The 18,052-nt window shown below is 48.1% G+C and overlaps 1 protein-coding gene across 2 annotated transcripts in view; it reads right to left on the bottom strand.

Annotated features, from left to right (window-relative positions):
- Nucleotides 1–218: 218 nt before the first annotated feature.
- CASTOR2 (cytosolic arginine sensor for mTORC1 subunit 2) overlaps nt 219–18,052 on the bottom strand; it is an 89,775-nt gene continuing 71,941 nt past the window's right edge. For both annotated transcript variants that reach the window (XM_085240541.1, XM_085240540.1), the window contains exons 3-9: nt 7,866–8,059; nt 7,319–7,451; nt 6,338–6,461; nt 5,827–5,937; nt 4,562–4,644; nt 3,581–3,675; nt 219–746 (exon numbers count right to left, since the gene is read on the bottom strand). In XM_085240541.1, the coding sequence (XP_085096667.1) occupies nt 681–746; nt 3,581–3,675; nt 4,562–4,644; nt 5,827–5,937; nt 6,338–6,461; nt 7,319–7,451; nt 7,866–8,059 (806 nt within the window). In that variant the 3' untranslated portion in view covers nt 219–680. The remainder of the gene's footprint in view (nt 747–3,580; nt 3,676–4,561; nt 4,645–5,826; nt 5,938–6,337; nt 6,462–7,318; nt 7,452–7,865; nt 8,060–18,052) is intronic.

The raw sequence follows: 18,052 nt of genomic DNA, 5'->3' as shown, positions 1-18,052 counted from the left end.
AGTGTGATCTGCAGGGCCAGAGCAATGCCCCCCACAGACTTTCTGCAGGCAGCCAGGCTGACTGCAGGGATAAAGACCAATGGGACAGTTCAGACAAGGGGATATCTTCCCCTTTTCCAGCACCAAAGAGGGGAAACAGAACCCCAACCCCATCCTAACCCAACATATGCAACGACGGACAGTCCTCAGACACAGCCTGATGGGAGCAGACAAGCCAGCACCGTGCGACGTCTTTTCTGTTTAATTCCACATTTCATTTTTAGGGGTCTCAGGGCTCTCTGGCAGCCATCAGCCCACCCACTCTGGTCGTGCTATTGGGCTCAGGGCGCAGTGCCCACATCCGTCCATCCATCCGTGTCCTTCTGTCCATCCATGCCCCGTGCTGGGGAACAACAGGAGTTCCCAGGCAGCTCCATCTCACCCTGAGCTAAACCTCAGGAAACAACCTGACCTCCCCTCCTCCTGCCCCTCATTCATAAAGAAATTTAATAAAATAACAATAATAATAATAATAATAATAATTAAAACAAAGGCTATTTGGAGCTGTTTCTGCTCAACTTTCCACAGTCTCTTTTCATGTCACCCTCTGGAATCAGATTTTTCAAGAAATACTGTGAGAAAAAAAAAGAATAATAATTATAATAATAATAAAAAGCATCTGGAACCAGCTCAGAAGATTTCTAATGCTTTTCAGCTTGACTGACTTGGAGTGCATTGACCACACCGTTTATATTTTCTTCAGGTACCTGCAAGGAAACAAAAAAGAAAGGTCAGGTTCTAACAAACCTTGGCTGGATGACAAAAGGCAGAAGGAGGAGATGAGCAGAGCAGCCAGGAATGCTGTTGGACACCTGAACTCACTGAGACAGGGCTCCACCTATGGGACCCTCCATTTCAGAAGAGCTAATGCAAACGCAGTGATGGGACTTTCTTTCTACCTCTCCCTCCTCTCCTTCCTGCTGCTGGCAAAGCCCTGTGCACCTCTGTTCTTGCACTTCCCAATACAGCTTTTGACAGGAGGAAAGCATGGCACTGAGTGACAGGGTGGTGATGAGTGGGTGGCTGGACTTCATCATCTCAGTGGTCTTTGCAAGCTTAATGATTCTATGAAAGGGGACATTCGGGTAAAGCTCCCGGAGTCCTTGTAGCTCCTTTCTTTTGGAGACTTGAGTTATGCATCCAAATGCCAGATTCCTGCCCCTCTGGGGGGCACTCACCAGATTTTGGACCCTTGGCTGTGGGTGGGGAGCATACTGGGTGATGGGGAGCTGAAGGTCAGCACTGGTGGTGGAGCACAGCACCTGAGCTTTCTATTCCAGCCCTGTGATGGAACTTCACCACAGAAGTCCACCTGGACAATTACCAGTGGGTGTCTTGTAACAGAAGGCACAGAAGATCCTGGAATGACTGTCGTTGGCAGAAAGGAAAATAACGACACGTAGAGGCCCATTAGCAGCAGAGAGGCACTGACCACTACCTACATTCAGTGATGGCACTCAGGGGGACGGGCAGCCAACAGCTCTTGGAAAGTGAGAAGGGGATGGAGGGAAAATAAATGATCTGTGAGCAGCTATGGGAAGCCAACATAACTCCTGGTAGGGAAGATGAAGGGACTGCTTCCTCTGCGAGGTATTTGACTCCTTGGCCAGGAGCACTATACCTGGATTCATTGGAGACCCTCTGAGCTCAGTGGAAATATGGCTGTGCTGTGATTTTCTGAGAGCTTTTAACAAAACTGAGAGAAAAAAAAAAGAAAAAAAAGCAACTCATGAGAAATAACAAGAAAAACATTCAATTTTCCAGCAGGAAGATGGAACAGGAGCTGCTAACTCTGATGATGTGTGAACAAAGGTCTGCTGGGAAAGGAAGAAAATAACCTTAAAAGCACCACAGAGACAATTCTTCTGGGTTTGGAAGAAAACTCCAGCAAACATCCATCACATGAAATAGGACTATGAAGCTCCACCGCCTCTTTCATTGTTTTTCCCTATATGCTGAATGCTGCCTGGCTCCCTCAATGCCAAGGCACTACCAATCACACAACGAAGGGTTGGGCTTCGTTTTCTGCAGGACAGATGTGCAAAGTTTTGATCTGTGGGACACATCCTAGTTGTGCAAACACCTTCCAGATCCCTGAAGAGGGCAACTGGTGCAACATGCTTACTTGGCAGCCAGAGGGCAGATCACACATCCACAAGGAGAGCCAAAGCAAAGCTCCAAACTGCTTCCCAACCACAGCTCCAGTCTCGGTATAGGTGCAAAATGCTGGGGAAGATGAGCAAGGAACCTCCAAGTATGAGGCAAAGGGAGCAGAGCACCTGGAAAAGCTCACTGGCTCTCTCCAGACATACCCTGCAGGGAGCTGGAAGCTGCCTCCAGCCCAGCCCCACCTCATCCATCCATAGAGAGCTGAAGGTTCCCATCTTGGCAATGCCTCCCAGAGGGAACGACTTCCAGAGCACTCCTGCAGCTAACGGTAGGTAGAGCTGAGTGTTAACAGCCAGGAAAAACTAAGCAACAAAAAACACGGTAAGATGCACAGGAATAAAAAGAAGGGGGCAAGGGGAATGAGTTTTTATAAAGAACTCTGAATTGTTGACAGCAAACACTGAACGACCTTAAACAAAGAGAGGATGGAGAGAAGATGATCAAGATGCTCTTAGACCTTGAGAAAATTGGACCTTTCTGCTGGACTACTTGCTGGAAATAAAGGTATTTGGGAAGTAAAGAGCCTAGGTGAGGGTCTTGGCCAACAAAGCAAAGGAGGGCTTGCAATGCACCAGCAGTCAGCACGCCTTGGTGCTAGAACAGCACCATCCAGGTGTGTAAAAGCACACAAAAAGAAAACAAAAAGTAGCAAGGAAAGTGACAAAATAGTGGCTTAGAAAGGAAGATCCACAGAAATCAATGTGTGGCCCAAACAAGAGCCTGCCAGCTGCTTGGAGGCTGTGGGGTCGGATGCAGCCACTTGTAAAAGGCGGAGCTGCTGCAGAGTCATCACAATTGCACGGCACGAGTTTTAAGTGAAGTATCTATTTTAAGCTCTCCAGATACTGCCTGACAATTAGCAGCACTCTGCACCCCGTGCCCTGTGCATGCTCCAGGGCCACAGCAGCAGGTAGGAATGCCAGGCAAAGCTAACAGTATTGATTTTAAAATGGTGTTTTATTAGCTTATCTTATCAGCACAGTTAATATTCAAGAAAATAAGACAAACATATACACCACTCTGACCTTTGCTATCTAGAATAATATTTACTCTTACTCTTTACACACATGACCTATGGGCTGCAAATGGTTTGCGCCAGCTGTGAAAAACCCAAGAAACGAGGTGAAAAAACCCAGTGCAAAAAACCCCTTGGACTCTTTGGAGCTTCTGAAGGTCACAAGTAGGATTGGACAGTGAGTGTGCAGTGATGAAAGAAGTAATGTGGTGAAGGGCACTTTGAGGGAAACAAAACGAAGAGCACAAACCAGCTGAGCTCTGTCCGCTTTGTTAGTGGGTGGCTACTGGTGTTCTCATCACTGTTTGCCTCCCAGGAAGCCCTCCCCTACCCTAAAAAAGCAGTTTGGATACTCACCAACGCGTGATCAAACTTAAAAGTACTGATGTAGTAGGCTGGGATGTCGGCCGCGGCCAAAGGCTCAGAAATCTGAGCGACAATTCCACATTCATCTATTGGGGAGATAAAAAAAAAATGAGTCACTGCCCATTCCCCCACTGGATTCTAAGCTAACACGTTTAAATGTTGCACATTTAGGGGGCTGGCGGGTGTCCTGATGCCCCATCAATGAAACATGCCACGTCACTTCTACATATTTTGCCTCCCAGATGCATTTAAAGAAGGTACACGAAAATTGTGTTCTTACAACTTTTGTTCATCTGACATATGACCAAAAATGAAAAATATTTAAAACTTTTCCGAAGTGTTCTTGAAGTCTGTATTAGTCTGTTTTAGAAAGCATGGAAGAAGCCTCTGTGTTTTGTGAGCATCAGGTCTTGGCTGCAGAATTCAGATTAAACTCCTTAAAATTGCAGGGGTCATAAAAATAAGAGGGATGCTTCTGCAGAAGTGAATATTTGCTCTGTGCTCTTTGGTCCAATGTTCTTTTGAGTAGAGAAAACATCTGCAGCATTGAACATAAAACAGTCCTCCCATTTGCACTTCTATAGATCTACACTCAATATACCAAAGCCCCAGAGGTGTCCGAAGGCAGTGCTGCCACACCACTGCTTTCAGCAATCTGCAGTGCATCCTGTGCCACCTCTTTGTCCATTTTTTGCTCTTTAAATACAAACCCAGTTGCATCTGCCTTTGCAGAAGTCCTGCAGACGGATGTAATTTAGGCGGAGCTGTCAAGCATGCAGCACTTTCAAAAGTATATTTAGAAGCCTGACTTATTAGTAGGAGTCACCTATTGGGAAACCTCAGCCTACAAAGTCATGTTGAGCTGCTGGTACTTAGAAAGTCTCAGACACAAATGGATTTTTCCATTCCCTTTGAAGGCCCTGAGGCAACCGACTCTCCGTGCACCAACTGAGGGCCCAAATGTTTACCTACCGAAGCCAAGGGGCTGCCCACCAATCCGCACCATCTTCCAGAGTTCACCAGATGCACTTGTAAACAACAAATTATTAGGAAATCTGCAAAAGAAAGAGAATGCCAAACACAGCAATTAAAACACAGCGGTGTGTCGGATGCTGCCCGCGGGGATGCTGCTGATCCTGTATCCTTGCTTGGAGCCAACAACAGTGGCAGGTGTTCAAGAGCCACAGAGGTTCAAGAAATGCAGCACTGAGGGTCAGTGGGCATGGTGGGACGTGGTGATGGTTGGACTTAGTAAGGTCTTTCCAGCCTTACTGATTCTATGCTCCTCTACCTACTTTCTTTGATACGCAGTGGTGCCCGCTGTCCCTGCACCCAAGCACCATCAGTGCTTTTTCCCATACCATCCCTAGGAGGACCCTGGGTTCCCTGTAGATCCCCAGTTTGTAGCAGAGAAGGAAGGTCAGTGGCCAAGTGACTTGCTGAGGCCAACAGCAGTGAGTGGCTACCCAGATTCCCCAAGCACTGGCTGCTGCTCCAAGCCTCAGGCCTCTCTTGAAGGCAGACAGAGTTTTATTCCAATTAAGGTTTAAGACATTTCCAAGAGAGCAATTAATAGTTTGCAGAACAAGTCCTTAGGGCAGGTAAGAATCAAACCAAACACTGCACTGCGTGTCAAAAGCAAATCTATGCCTGATATCTTTGAGCATCATGCTGTCTGTGCTGTCTGGTATCTGGACCTCAGAGACTGCTGTGATGTTGGAGCTGCAAAAGCACACACACAAACCTCATGTTTGCTCCCTCACTGATTTTTTGCCTTGCCTGACTAACGAGCCCTGAGTTGAGCTCTTGCCACACAGCGATGCCTGTATTATCATCACAAGGAGCCTGCACTGAGCCCAGCTACGTGTGAAGGCAAAGTGGGAGGACGATGTCACTGAAGTCCCCACTCTGTTTTTTTGGCAGTAAAGCTTCAACCAGATTTTTGGGGGTTTTTGCTCTTAAAAGTTGTGAAAAATGGAATGAAAATGTCAAAACCACTTTGCTCCCGTGTTCAGCAGTGAGACAGCTCTCAGATCCCATGTGATGCTGTTATTTCATTCCGGGCCTGGACCAACATGCTGGACATGGTCAGTAAGGTAACGAGGTGTAAGGCACGTAACAGGCACACAGTGAAGCTCCCCAGAATTACCATGTGGGAGCTTAAGCTGTTTCCTGCTCCTCTGAGAACACCCTAGGTTGTTTTCCAGAGTTTGGGAGATCCTAAGACCAAAGCTCACCTCTGCTGTGTCTGGACATCCATGACCAAGGAGATGTAACCCTCGATGAGAGAAAAGGAGAAAAAGCGAATGTGTCCCGAGTCTTCATTGCCCACCACCGAGTCCTTTACTCTGAGGAAACAGAAGAGAACAGCATTAACTGTGTCCAGAAGAGGGCATTTAAAGAAGATGCAACCACTGACATCAGAGGTGCTCAGACACTGATTTGGGGCAGTGTCACTGAGCACTATCACATCCCATTACAGCAGCATGCTGTACATCTCTGGTTCATGTATGGATTTGCAGCACACAGATCACACTGCTAGCTTTCAGCTTAAGTCTGAAAAGGCTCAGCTTTGCAAAGCCAGCAGAGGTCTCTTGGCTCCCACCTCCTGGGACAACCCTCTCGATCCTCCATCCTCTCCATCCCTAATTACAAGGCACCACAGCAGTGCAAGGCTGCAGCAGGTCCCCCCGGTGTGGCAGTGTGAATTTATGCCCCCCCCGAGCCTGAATCCCTGCCATGACCTACCCATTGGAGTAAAACATGACATCCATGAGGAGTGTAGCAACAGTGGGAAGGGTATCTGGGTCCAGGCTGGTGACGCAGAACATATTACTCGGACTGGAAAGGGGGTGAATGACAGGCCTCTGAACTGCAAGAGACACAGACACACAGCCATGAAGCCATGTCCCACCAGATGTGACGGCCAGACAGCAGCCACAGTGCTGGCCAGGTAAAAGCAGGAAGTTTCTCCTTATTGAAACCTGTGGGCTATCAGGCTGAAATAAATTCAGGCTCCCACCATTTAGGGGCATTTCTCTGGCTGCTGGCAGTATGTCTTCTTATCCTTTCTTTCTCAAAGCCTATTTTATTGACTGCTTTTTCTATAAGGCTCATTTTCTTAAGGAGGAGACCTACAGCTACTGAGCGATGAAGATGAGTGGCACTTCACGAAGGATCCCTGCTTTGTTTGGCTGTGGGCACACAACTGCATTTGGGTGTCGGAGGAACAGATGTATTTAAGTAGTTGCTTTTCCTGACTATGCCCTTTGCTTGATGCTTGTTCCTGCAGACTGGAAACATCCTAAGGTTTTGTATGGCTGCAGGCTCACCGTGGCCTTGATCCTGACTGGTACTGAAGTGTGAAAGGTGAACACCACCACTCTCTGTGCATCAATCGCTGCAATGCTTAACCAAGCCTCTGTAGAAGCCATTTTCTTTTGCAGTGTTAAAATATGGAAGTTTGGGCCACGGACAATGTTTTCTTTTTGCAGCTGAAATGAATTGTGTTTTAACCTTCTGTCCTACAAAAAGGCATGACTGCTCTAGAGGTATTAATCCAGCATTAAAAGGCTCAAATTCCACTCATCAGCACTGCTCAGAAAGTTAAGCACCTCTGCAGTCCCTGATGAACGGGGACAGATTTGGGCACGTGTTAAACAAACTCCTCTTCCCCCATGCAGCGTGAAGACCAGCACCCCAAGGGGCTGAATCCAGGCTGTTCCTTACCCAATTTTGGTTTGACAAATCCATTTGTTATCCCGAGGTCATCGGCGGCCACCGTCTCCCCGTTCACTACTCTGAGGATGGTGAACTCTGCAGCCAGCGTGTGCATGACGAAGGGCAGGTCTCGCTCACGTACCTGGGGGATGACAGGGTGAGCTGGTGATGGCATGCACCAGGAGGATGAAAATGCTGCAGTGGAGGTTAAGGGCACAGGGAAGTGGACACATTATTCCCATGTGAAGCCGCAGGTGCATAAGATGTGCATCTAGAGAAGCACTTTCAGTGCTATTACTGCAAACATCAGTAAGGTTATCTACCATAAGTAGGGTATAAATATGGGTATCTGCCACATAACCCATACCAACAAGTGCCTTGCTCCACAGAGAAGCTCCTGAGATGTCAGAGAGCCTAATGGCACAGAGCTCTGGGGAAAGCAAACCTTGGTGATCCTGCTGCTCCTCAAGCAACTGGATCTCCCAAGTGTCACTGAAGTGTCATTAAGTGCCATCTGCCGGCAGGTGACCCTGCCCGGTCCCCTGATGTCTCTTACCAAGATGAAGTCTGTCTGATAGGTGGAGAGCATGAACACTGAGATGTTTTGGTCAGCTAGTGGTGCTATGACTGACTTGGCAATTTTGGTCACGCCGATGGGCTGGGAGCCAGAGAAGCCGCCTCCGCCGGACACCACGTTGAGGGCAAGCCATGTGGCATCGGCCACGCTCAGGTGCTCCGAGGAAGGGAGCTCTGCAGAGACAGAAGGGGAGCATTGAGGTTTGTTAGAGAGGAACAGAGAGCCAGCTCCATCACCTGGTCCACATGTGGTCAGTGCAAGGCAAGAGATGAGCCCAGGCGGCCTCCCAGCATCCCACACTGTTGCACAGCTTGGCTTTTCTCATCTAGTTTTGCTTTCCTTCTCTAAATCCATTTGATGTGGAGGCTGACAGAGGAGCCTGGGCACCAGCCTGAGACCTGGAGATGCACAGCAGGTTCCTGCTGCCTGCAGCCCCAGAGCAGAAGAGCCCACAGCAGAATCCCTATTCATTGCAGGGGAGCTGGACCAGACGACCTCTGAGGTCCCTTCCGACTCGAACAAGACTAAAAGGTGATCACACACTGAGATAAACGAAACCTTTTAAAGAATAACGCCAGTGCCATTACATCTGCTTCTAGTCCATTGGTAGTAAGTAGTTCAAAATCTGTACTGAAACCACCTCATACAGATCTTTCACCGTTTTAAAATAACCTTTGTGTATTAACAGCTTGTAAAACCAGGCACGGACTCTGGAATGATGGCATAACCTTCTCTAAGATTGTCTGGACTTTGGATTTTGGTTTGGCAAATTACAGAAGGAAAGAGCTCAGAGCCAGATCCAGCCTCACAAATGCATAATCCCTGTTAAACCTCCTTGGCTTCAGGAACCTGACCTCAGCTGCAAACTCAGCCAGCGCAGACACAGAGGAGCTCCCAGCAGAAACCTACACTTGGCTTTGAGGTTCGACACAGCCCAGCAGTATGGAAACACAAACCCAAGGATTGCTGCTTTTGCACCAGCAGCTCCACGTTCCCATGCCCACGTTCCCTACCCCCCAGCATCCCCTACCCTGTATCCTTTCCTTCTCCTTCAGGGAGGCCTCTGGGAGCTGTTTCTGTCCAGCTCCACACTCCGTGTAATAAATTCATTCCCTCACCCCCCAGTCCCCAGGCACTGCTGCTACGAGCCGACGACGGCACTGAAAACCCAAAATGAACTGAATAACAAACACTGTTCGTTTTGCTCTCCTCAATAACCTCAATTGTGTGTGGCATGAAAATAACCCTGAGCAAATACACTGCAAACAGTGGGGACGCTGAGGGTTCTGCTTTTGCATTTTGATGCTCAGCTTCATAGGCCAATGTTACTTTTTTTCTTTCTTTCTTTTTTTTTTTTTTTTTTTTTACTGAATAATCAGAGCTTGCACGGAACGAAAACTATGCACCAGGGAGCGGGGTAAGTTTGTGCATTAATCACCAGCATGTCACCTCGGAGAGACCGCTGTGAGTTGCTCGTGGGAAATCACTGCAGCCAAATGCCATTTGGTGATCGGTTTGCCCTTTGCATCAGCCAAGCACCCCAGAAATCCAGCTCACTCCGCCAACCGGCGTGGAGGAGCTCAGAGCAGCTGCTGATCTACCAGGAGGCTGACGTTCTTTCTCCTTTTATTGCCACCTCTGCTCCTTGCCTGAGAGATAAATAAGAAGGGGAAAAAAAGGGATGCGTTTCTTCATCGGACGCCTATTTGCTCCCTGGCAGTACGTCATTGGTATTTACACCTCCACCTCCTGCATCCCGAAGCCATTAAGGCAGACAGGCACCTAAATCACAGAAAGGTCAAAAGATACTGCTCCTCCCCCCAGAACTGTCCCCAGAGCCACAGCAGTGCCATCCCAGCACACCCTGGGCTGTGGTGATGCTGCAGAGGATGTCACAGCTCGTCTCCCTCCCTGCAAGCGGAGCGGATGGCATTGCTGCCTTACACGGGTGACCTGGCTGCAGTTCAGTGCATCCCATCAGCTATTTCAGGGCAGGGATGTGATGGCAGATGTGGCATTTTGCAGTGGATGGAGGCAATCCATGCTGGCAAACCTCACTGACCTCTTCCTCGGGGGCATCTGCAGCTCCTGGGCATTTCTGGTTGCATTACTGCAGGTCTAACTGGCCCTACCAAGTGTGACAAGGCCACTCCGTTTGCTCAAATAATCTGCTCCTCATAATTCAATTAACCTTGCAAAAGTGACTGAAAACATCACTTCTGGATGCTGTTTCCAGCAGGCAGCCAGATGGAAAAGTACAGCCCGAATTCTGATGGAACAAACCCAGTCTAGAAGCTCAACAAATTCATCTAAATAGCATCAAATAAGCCACGTGGGAAGGTGCTGTGTGCAGGAAGCTTGTAAAAGCAGCAAGGAAAGCTGAAAACACGAGATACAACGTTAACGTGATCTTGTTAAGGCAGAGGAAGGTAACAGATATAGAGTAAAGCAAAGATTTGTCCAAGGTGCAGCACAGCTCAACAATAAGGCTTAGTGCATGAGTTAGATTTGTTTTTCCACACCTGGAGTGTGGAAAAAATCATCATGGAATCATAGAATGACCAGGGTTGAAAAGGACCACAATGATCACCCAGTTCCAACCCCCTGCTGTGTGCAGGTCACCAACCAGCAGCCCAGGCTGCCCAGAGCCACATCCAGCCTGGCCTCGAATGCCTGCAGGGATGGGGCATCCACAACCTCCTTGGGCAACCTGTTCCAGTGCCTCACCACCCTCTGGGTGAAAAGCAAGAGGGCTGCCCCACTACTCTTCATCCCAATTAGCTGCTGTGGTTGAACTGCAGTATCACAGAATCATCTCTCCAGGATGTGTGTTGGTGAGCATCAGATCAGCCGTAAGCGGCTCCTGAGCTCAAATAACCAACGGCATTTCCACCAGGACAACAAATTCTGGCCAACACCCAAGCAGGGCTGAGCTGCTGCCACCAGCACACCAGGACATACACCACATTCAGGTCCCATGAGGGGCTCAAAAATGCCTTTAGGATGACACAAATGCGTTCAGATCTCAAAAATAAAATAAAATAAAATAAAATTAAAAAATAAAATGGGGGGGCTAAAATTAAGGGTCCAAACCAGTGGCTGGGAAAGGAACAGTTCCGTACTGGAAAGCCATCCCACCATTCCCTGCAGAGTTCATTCCAACTTGATGGCAATCAGATCTGCACTTGAGGACATCCATTAGCTCTCAAATGAAACGGCGGATATGGGGAGGATTTATTGTGCTTGGAGGGAAACGAAGATGCTAAGCTGGCTTGTTTCTCTGGTGCGATATGCTGGATCATCTCCTAAGTACTTACCTTCACTCAGCACAGAAGTTTTTGTGTTCCAGCAGAGCGCTCCGGGTGCTGTGCTGCTCATTGATTTGTTCTGGTGCTCTGAATGAACCAATTGCTCATCAGTTCATCATCACAGGGCTAACGTTTGCAGCCACGGCTAACTCTGAATGTTTAAAGATAATGCAATTAAAAATAACCTCCTTTTTTTTTTTCCTTTTTTTTTTAACAGTCTTTTGGCTTTAGATCCCTTATACTTCACCTTTTATAGCCTCCCTCTGCAAAAAATGACAGCTGGAGTCTTGCTTATATTAAAAAGATAGAGGAAAAAGCTCCTGCAATTGTAGGGCTCCAACGGTCAGGCATTAAAAATAAAAGTGCTGCCAGCTGCAAAATTCATGACAAATGGGGGGAGCTGTCGCCCGTCTCTCTGCGTGGCAGCAGAGTTTATGGCCATATCTTTTTAATTTGATTTTTACCTTTACTAAAGGGTTTCCTCCCCACTGTCCTGCAGAAGGTGCTCATCGCTGTGCGTGTTTTCAAATCCCATCTTATCACAAAGCGGGGGATTAAGTCGGGTGGCAAAGGCTGATCCAAAGCCCAGGCATCTCCCTGACTTCTGCATCTGTGTGGTCAGCAAGGAGGGCTGGGGGTGCTGCCGAGAAGGGCGTGCAATGGACAGAGAACCAGCAGGGTCACAGAGAGCCAGGATGGGCTTCCAGTCTGCTTTCCTGACATCTGAGATGCTGTATGGGTTTGAATTGGAGGTCCCTGCTCCAAAAGCCTTTTGGGAAGCTTTTATTCTGGAGAACACCCTGAACGTGCAAAAGAGAGGCGCAAAACGGAGGTTTATATCCTGTGCCCCCTCAATAGGGAAGCTGTGAAACCTGCCAACTCGTTTTCCTATTTAGGTATTATCCCACTCACAAAACTGTCAGAAGAACACTGTTAGGTTCACAAACTCCAACACCGCGGCGAGGAAATGACAGCTTGACATTTGATGTACTTAACCTCGGCATTTCTGTGCCTCAGTTTCCTATCTAAAAAGTGGGTACAGAAAACAACGTTTCTTCCTAGAAAAGAAAACTTGGAAAACTCATTCCTGGGGAAGAGCTAAATAATACCATAACCAAACAGGAACAACTGTGCAGGAGATGCAGCTTGGCCAGCTGCTCACCCAGGCAGGAGCTCCCCGTATTTGTCTCCAGGTATTTTCCTCCCATTCAGTTTCCCAAAGCCACCTGTGATCACAGTGCCATGGCACAAGGAGGTGAGGGTTCTCCAAGCCTCTCCTTTCACTCTGAAGCAGGAAAAACAGTAACAGCTGCAGCAACCCAATCAGTTGCTTCCCCCCTCTCCCCATTAGGCTCCAGCCCACAACCACACTGAATGCTCCTTCAGTCTGCATCTGGAGTGCAGCTGGATCACCTCACACTAATGAAAGGCCAGGATTGCCCAGAGGGGAAAGAACGTGTTTTGCAATGCAAGTCCCCCTTGCCAGAGGGATCTTCAGCCACGTGAAGCAAGATCTATCTGCTCTCAAACCTGCAAATATTCCTCCCAGTCTCAGCTTCCCCACGCTCCAGCAGAGAATTAACGTCTCCCCATCGAGGTGATGGAGAGCTGAGCTCTGCACTTTGCAGTGCTGCAGGCAGAGCCAAGAATGCTGCCTGGAGTCTCCACGTGTCCCACCAACCACTGACATTCCTTCCAACCTGAGCTGTTCTATGGGTCTGTGACAATCCTTACATAAGCACAGCACCTGGGGATGAGACCACCTGCAGAATGGGACACAAGGTTTCTTCTGCTGGGAAGGCACTGGGGGTACAAGACGCAGCTCCCCCCAGTCTGATCCCATGCTCCCCTTTGCCCCCTGGCCCATAACTGCAGCCCCAGCCCTGCTCCCTTCGCAGCAAAGCCACCCCTAATTTTATTGGAAAGGTACAAGAGCAAACCCTACAGATAAACCAAACCTGTGCCTGCAAGCTGGGGAGAGAAACAGCTGCGGATGAGTTTATTTCTGCACAGCCTCCTGCATCCAGAGCACTGGGAGCTGCGTGCATGACATCACCGCACACCCCAAACCCTGCATGGATCAAACCATCAGATCCTGCAGGCACAGCACATCGCACAGCACATTGCTGCTGGGGGAGGATTTCACTTTTCCATGCCCACCCCCATAATTCAGCTACCCAAGAAATGGACACTGTGAGAGCTATTTTCCCCTGACACCCACATGGCACTGCCAATAGAGGCGCAGGCATCTTGGAGAGAATAACACAAAAGCTTTTCTTTGCTGGAAATTAAAAACAAGGAAACAAACACCAGCATTCGTGTAAGCCCCAGACTGGCTCAGACAGAAAATTACTTTGAGACTGTTTGCATTCCAGATCAATGGCTCAGCTGCAGTGCAGGCCAATTAGCACCTTGAAATTATTCAGTAAGCCGAGGGTGGGGGTTTTGGGAGGGGGTGAGAGCAGAGCTTTCTTCATGCAGAACTCAGTGCTGGGCTCCAGCTGAGCAAGGTCAGCCAGCTGATGCTTCTGCAAGGCAACAGGGGGGCTGCCAACACTGCTCCTGTTTAACCAACACCAAAACTCTTCCTTGTTTGGGATGTTTCAGAGATCCCAGTCTAATTTCTCCTGCTGCTGTTAGGAACAGGACAACCTCTCTGCTTCATATGCACTTCAGGTGCACGTAGTGTGCTCTGCTATTGCAGTCAGAGGGAGGAATGCTCCAGTGTAATCTTGCCTGTGGTTCTTTAAACAAATCCTACCTCCGAACTCACCCAGAAGCAATGAAGTGCTCTCAGAACAGCTCCCAGCCTGCAGGGATCCATAGGCACATAGCCCTTGCTGTGGGATGCAGGGTCCCTCCAGCACTCCTCAATGCGAGCCCACAGAATGACAGGTACCAAAGACAGGTACTAAGGATTAAAGCAGCTACTTGAGAAGCCCTGCTCCTTGCTAACAGGTCTCCATGCTTCTATTATTAATCCAGGAAGAATGAAAAACCACCTCTGTCTAAATGGGTTTCTATTATCACAGACCTGTTTCCATCTCTCCAGACCATAGGAAAACGCAATGCAAAAACTCTTTCAGGCACTGATGCTCTTAACACTTCGAAGTCATGCTAATCTGATAAGGCACCGAGGGAATTACGCCAGTAAACAAAGCCAGCCCTGATAAGGAGCCTTCCAGATAGGGCACAGCACCACTGAGCACCCGCAGGCAGCTTTGCTTTGTCTGTCCCTGCAACATGGGGCAGAAGCACAGCCAACCTGCCCCAAACCCACAGCAAGGAAAAGCAACCAGCAGCACGCGTGGTTTTCCTGAGATGTTTTGCTGTTTTCCACTCACGTGCAGCACTTGACTGTGGCCAGTTTGGCTGAAAGCAGCAAAGCACAGAGGCTCGTCGTCGCACGTGTGCAAATCTCACTTTCTTACAGTGTTCCTGAGAAAGCCAGGCTTTGGGGTAATCCAGCACTAAGTGCCACCAAAACAGCAGCACGAGGAATAATTAACAGAGAGATGCTTTCCAGGGCTGCGTGCTTTGGAGGCAGGCAGTTCACCCAAATAGGATTAGGATAGCTCAGGATTTTACTTCTTTATTTCCACTCCCTTAACCATGAGATCAGTGCAGCCAGCTTTGGAAGAAACAGGCGCAGAATTCACTTACGCTGAGATGGGTCTGAAGCTAAAACATCATTTTCCCCTGTTTCTCAAGAACATTCAAGACAACTACAAATATGGAACGAGACTGACACTGGAAAGCAAACAGCATTCAGTCACCCACACAGACCTCTAACAAGCACTTTACTACATAAGTGAAAATCCTCTGCAAAAACAGTTTAGTTCAGGGGAAGGAAACCTTCAGGAGAGCAGCAGGAGAACTCCCTGACTGCCCATTTGTGGGAAATTAGAGGTAAAACCAAAACATCCGAGGGAAACCAGAATGGTTTAAGTGGGAAACCTCCGAGCTGAGGAAGCAGTGGGGCTGTGGTGGCCTGCTAGCACGTAAACACATAAAGAGTTTGTGTGCATGCACATAAATGTGCCTACCAGTGCTTCCAAAGGCAGGACAAAGTCTCTGCAAAGCTCAGTAGAGCTAAAAACCATCCTCTGGATTTCCTTCTCCATCCAGTACTACAAAAGATGTTTTGTAATACAGACACTACCACCAGGTGCTGGTGAACACCAAGATGGTTTAAAGCACTGTTGTGTTCAAGGATTCAATATCCAATTCAGGCTGGATAATAGGAACAATTTCTTTTCAGAAAGAACAGTGCTGCAGTGGCACAGCTGCCCAGGGAGGTGGTGGGATCACCATCCCTGGAAGTGTTCAAGAGCCATGGGGATGTGGCACTGAGGGATGTGGTTAGAGGTATGGTGGGGGCAGGTTGGGGTAGGACTATATGACCTTAGAGGTCTTTTCCAACCTTAATGATTTGATGATTCTATGAATAACAGAGACGTGTGCCAAAGAGGACAGCAGGTTGGGTCAGGAGAAACTTTGGTCCTGAGCTCCTTGTGTTGCTCATTGAAGAAGGAGACAGCTCTGTCAAGAGAGAGGCATGAACAACCACCACAGCAGGGAGAAAACCATGCCAGGCTGAAGCTATCAAATACAATCGTTCTCTTCATGAATTTCTAAGCAAAGTTGTGTGCACATGTTCCTACATGAAGACATCCAATGGGAAAAAGAAAAAATTAAATCTACATGGCTGGCTTTTCAAATGATACAAGAGCACTTCAGAGTGCCTGGCAGCCCTGTTTCTCAGTGTCCTATTCCCACATCTGATGTCTAGAAAAGAAGGTGGACACAGGCCAGACATGTTCCCCTGCACAAGGCACGTATCCAAAGAGGTGAAAGCAGGGAATAGTTGGGTTATACTTTCTCCACTGGAGACAGACCACAGCATCCTGTTTTTCAATGCTCAGCTTTAGAAAAAAATCCCCCAAACGTGTCTGTTTGTGCCCACCGGTCTCACAACACAGCACCAGGGGACATCATTAACACAGATGCTCCATACTCCCAGCAGCTGTGCATCCCACGGGTTGGTACAGCCTTTCCTAGGAGGGGACAGTCCCCACAGGATGAGAGCAATTTGTGGGCTCAGCACACATTCTCACAGCTTCTGAAACCACAGTCTTCATTTAACGGGCACAAGGAATCCATAGAATGGTTTTTCCTTGGGCAGAAAATGGCATCTTCCCCTCTCCAGACCCCAAGCTCAGAGCTGCACTGCTGGAACCATCAACCAGGTGCCCCCAGCCACGCAGGGACCTCATTGGTGTTCTGGCACAGGAATTTTTTGTTTAACAAACTTACTTTCTTGTAACTCGCAGCAGTAGTCATGGCGACAGAACTGGGGTCCTTGGCAACACACCAATGATGCTGCAAATCTAGGATGACTAATCCTAAAAGCCTAATTTGTAGAACTCATTCAAATGCTTAAAGATTCACAGGTCACCACAGGGGTCGATTTCCATTTGCCAGTGAGGGATGGGAGACAAAGTCAGTAATTGCTGGAACCACGCTCGGCCCCACTGGCTCTTTCTTCCACATCTTTCATGTTTCACCTTTCCACTCCTGGCATTTAACTCACAGAGGCACAGGGAAACGGAGCTGCCTCTGCTAACACACAGCAAAACCTGCTGTATCCCTGTTTATACCAATAAAACAGTTTATACCAATAAACACACTGCAGACAATATCTTATCCCACAGAAAGCAAATCGTGCTGGCCTGAGGCACAGAGTCCTAAATCTTTATGCCGTAGTGCTAAATAATTATCACTCATCTAATTGATTGTGGTTTTGAGTAAGCACTCACATCACTCCTGTTAGCAGCTGCCAGAAACAGGCCAGGTTATGCTGTTCCATCGCATGGCAATGGGATTTTCACATCTCCATCCATTGCCTTAACCCTCCTACCTTTCCCACATGGGGATCTACCTGCAGAAAGACTTCTTCCACCTGGGACACGAGAACACCCACATGGCTGAAGGCAGGCAGCTTTAGTTAAAAACAAGCAGATAAAAGTAGTTCATAGAGCCACAGAGTTTGAGTTGGAAGAAACCCTTAAAAGTCATCTAGTCCAATTCCTCTGCAATGAACAGGGACACCTACAGCTCCATCAGAGCTCAGAGCCCATCCAGCCTGACCTTGAACATCCCCAGGGATGGGGCACCACCGCCTCTCTGGGCAACCTGTGCCACTGCCTCACTGCCCTTATTGTAAGAAAATTCTTCCTTATATCCTATCTAAACACCCCCTTTATTGAAACCATTTCTCCTTGTCCTATCACAACAGAGTCCATCTAAAGAGTCCATCTCCTTTTTTCCTGTAGCTCCCCTGTAGATACTGACAGGCTGCTATCAGGTCTCCCTGCAGCCTTCTCTTTTCCAGGCAGAAAAGCCCCAGCTCTTTCAGCCTGTCCTCAAAGGAGAGGTGTTCCACCCCTTGGATGATTTATGGTTGGTAAAATTCTAGTTCCACTGACTAGGATTTTCCCCTCCTTAAGACTGGACAAACATAATTGCACTCACTGAGACTGACACAGAGCCAAGTCAAGTGCAAAGCACTGTTGGTTCCCTTCATTAGTTTGTCAATGTTTCTGTTCCTACAGAGGAAATTAAGTTTAACCAGGAGTTATCTCCACACATTCTTCATTATATTGCTGTATTAAAGCAACAGCAACACTAATTATTATAGGTTCTAATAACTTCTGCTGCACCTTCAAGAGCAAAATGTGCCACACAATGTTATAAACCCTTGTTTCAATCCGATCTTGGTTAATTCTTACAATCACAGAACCATTAGGGTCGTAAAAGACTTCTAAGATCACACAGTTCAACTATTCACCTACCACC

This window comes from Meleagris gallopavo, chromosome 21, assembly GCF_905368555.1.
Source record: "Meleagris gallopavo chromosome 21, MGAL_WU_HG_1.1, whole genome shotgun sequence".
Classification (NCBI taxonomy): domain Eukaryota; kingdom Metazoa; phylum Chordata; class Aves; order Galliformes; family Phasianidae; genus Meleagris; species Meleagris gallopavo.
This window is presented reverse-complemented; position numbering and strand designations above follow the sequence as displayed.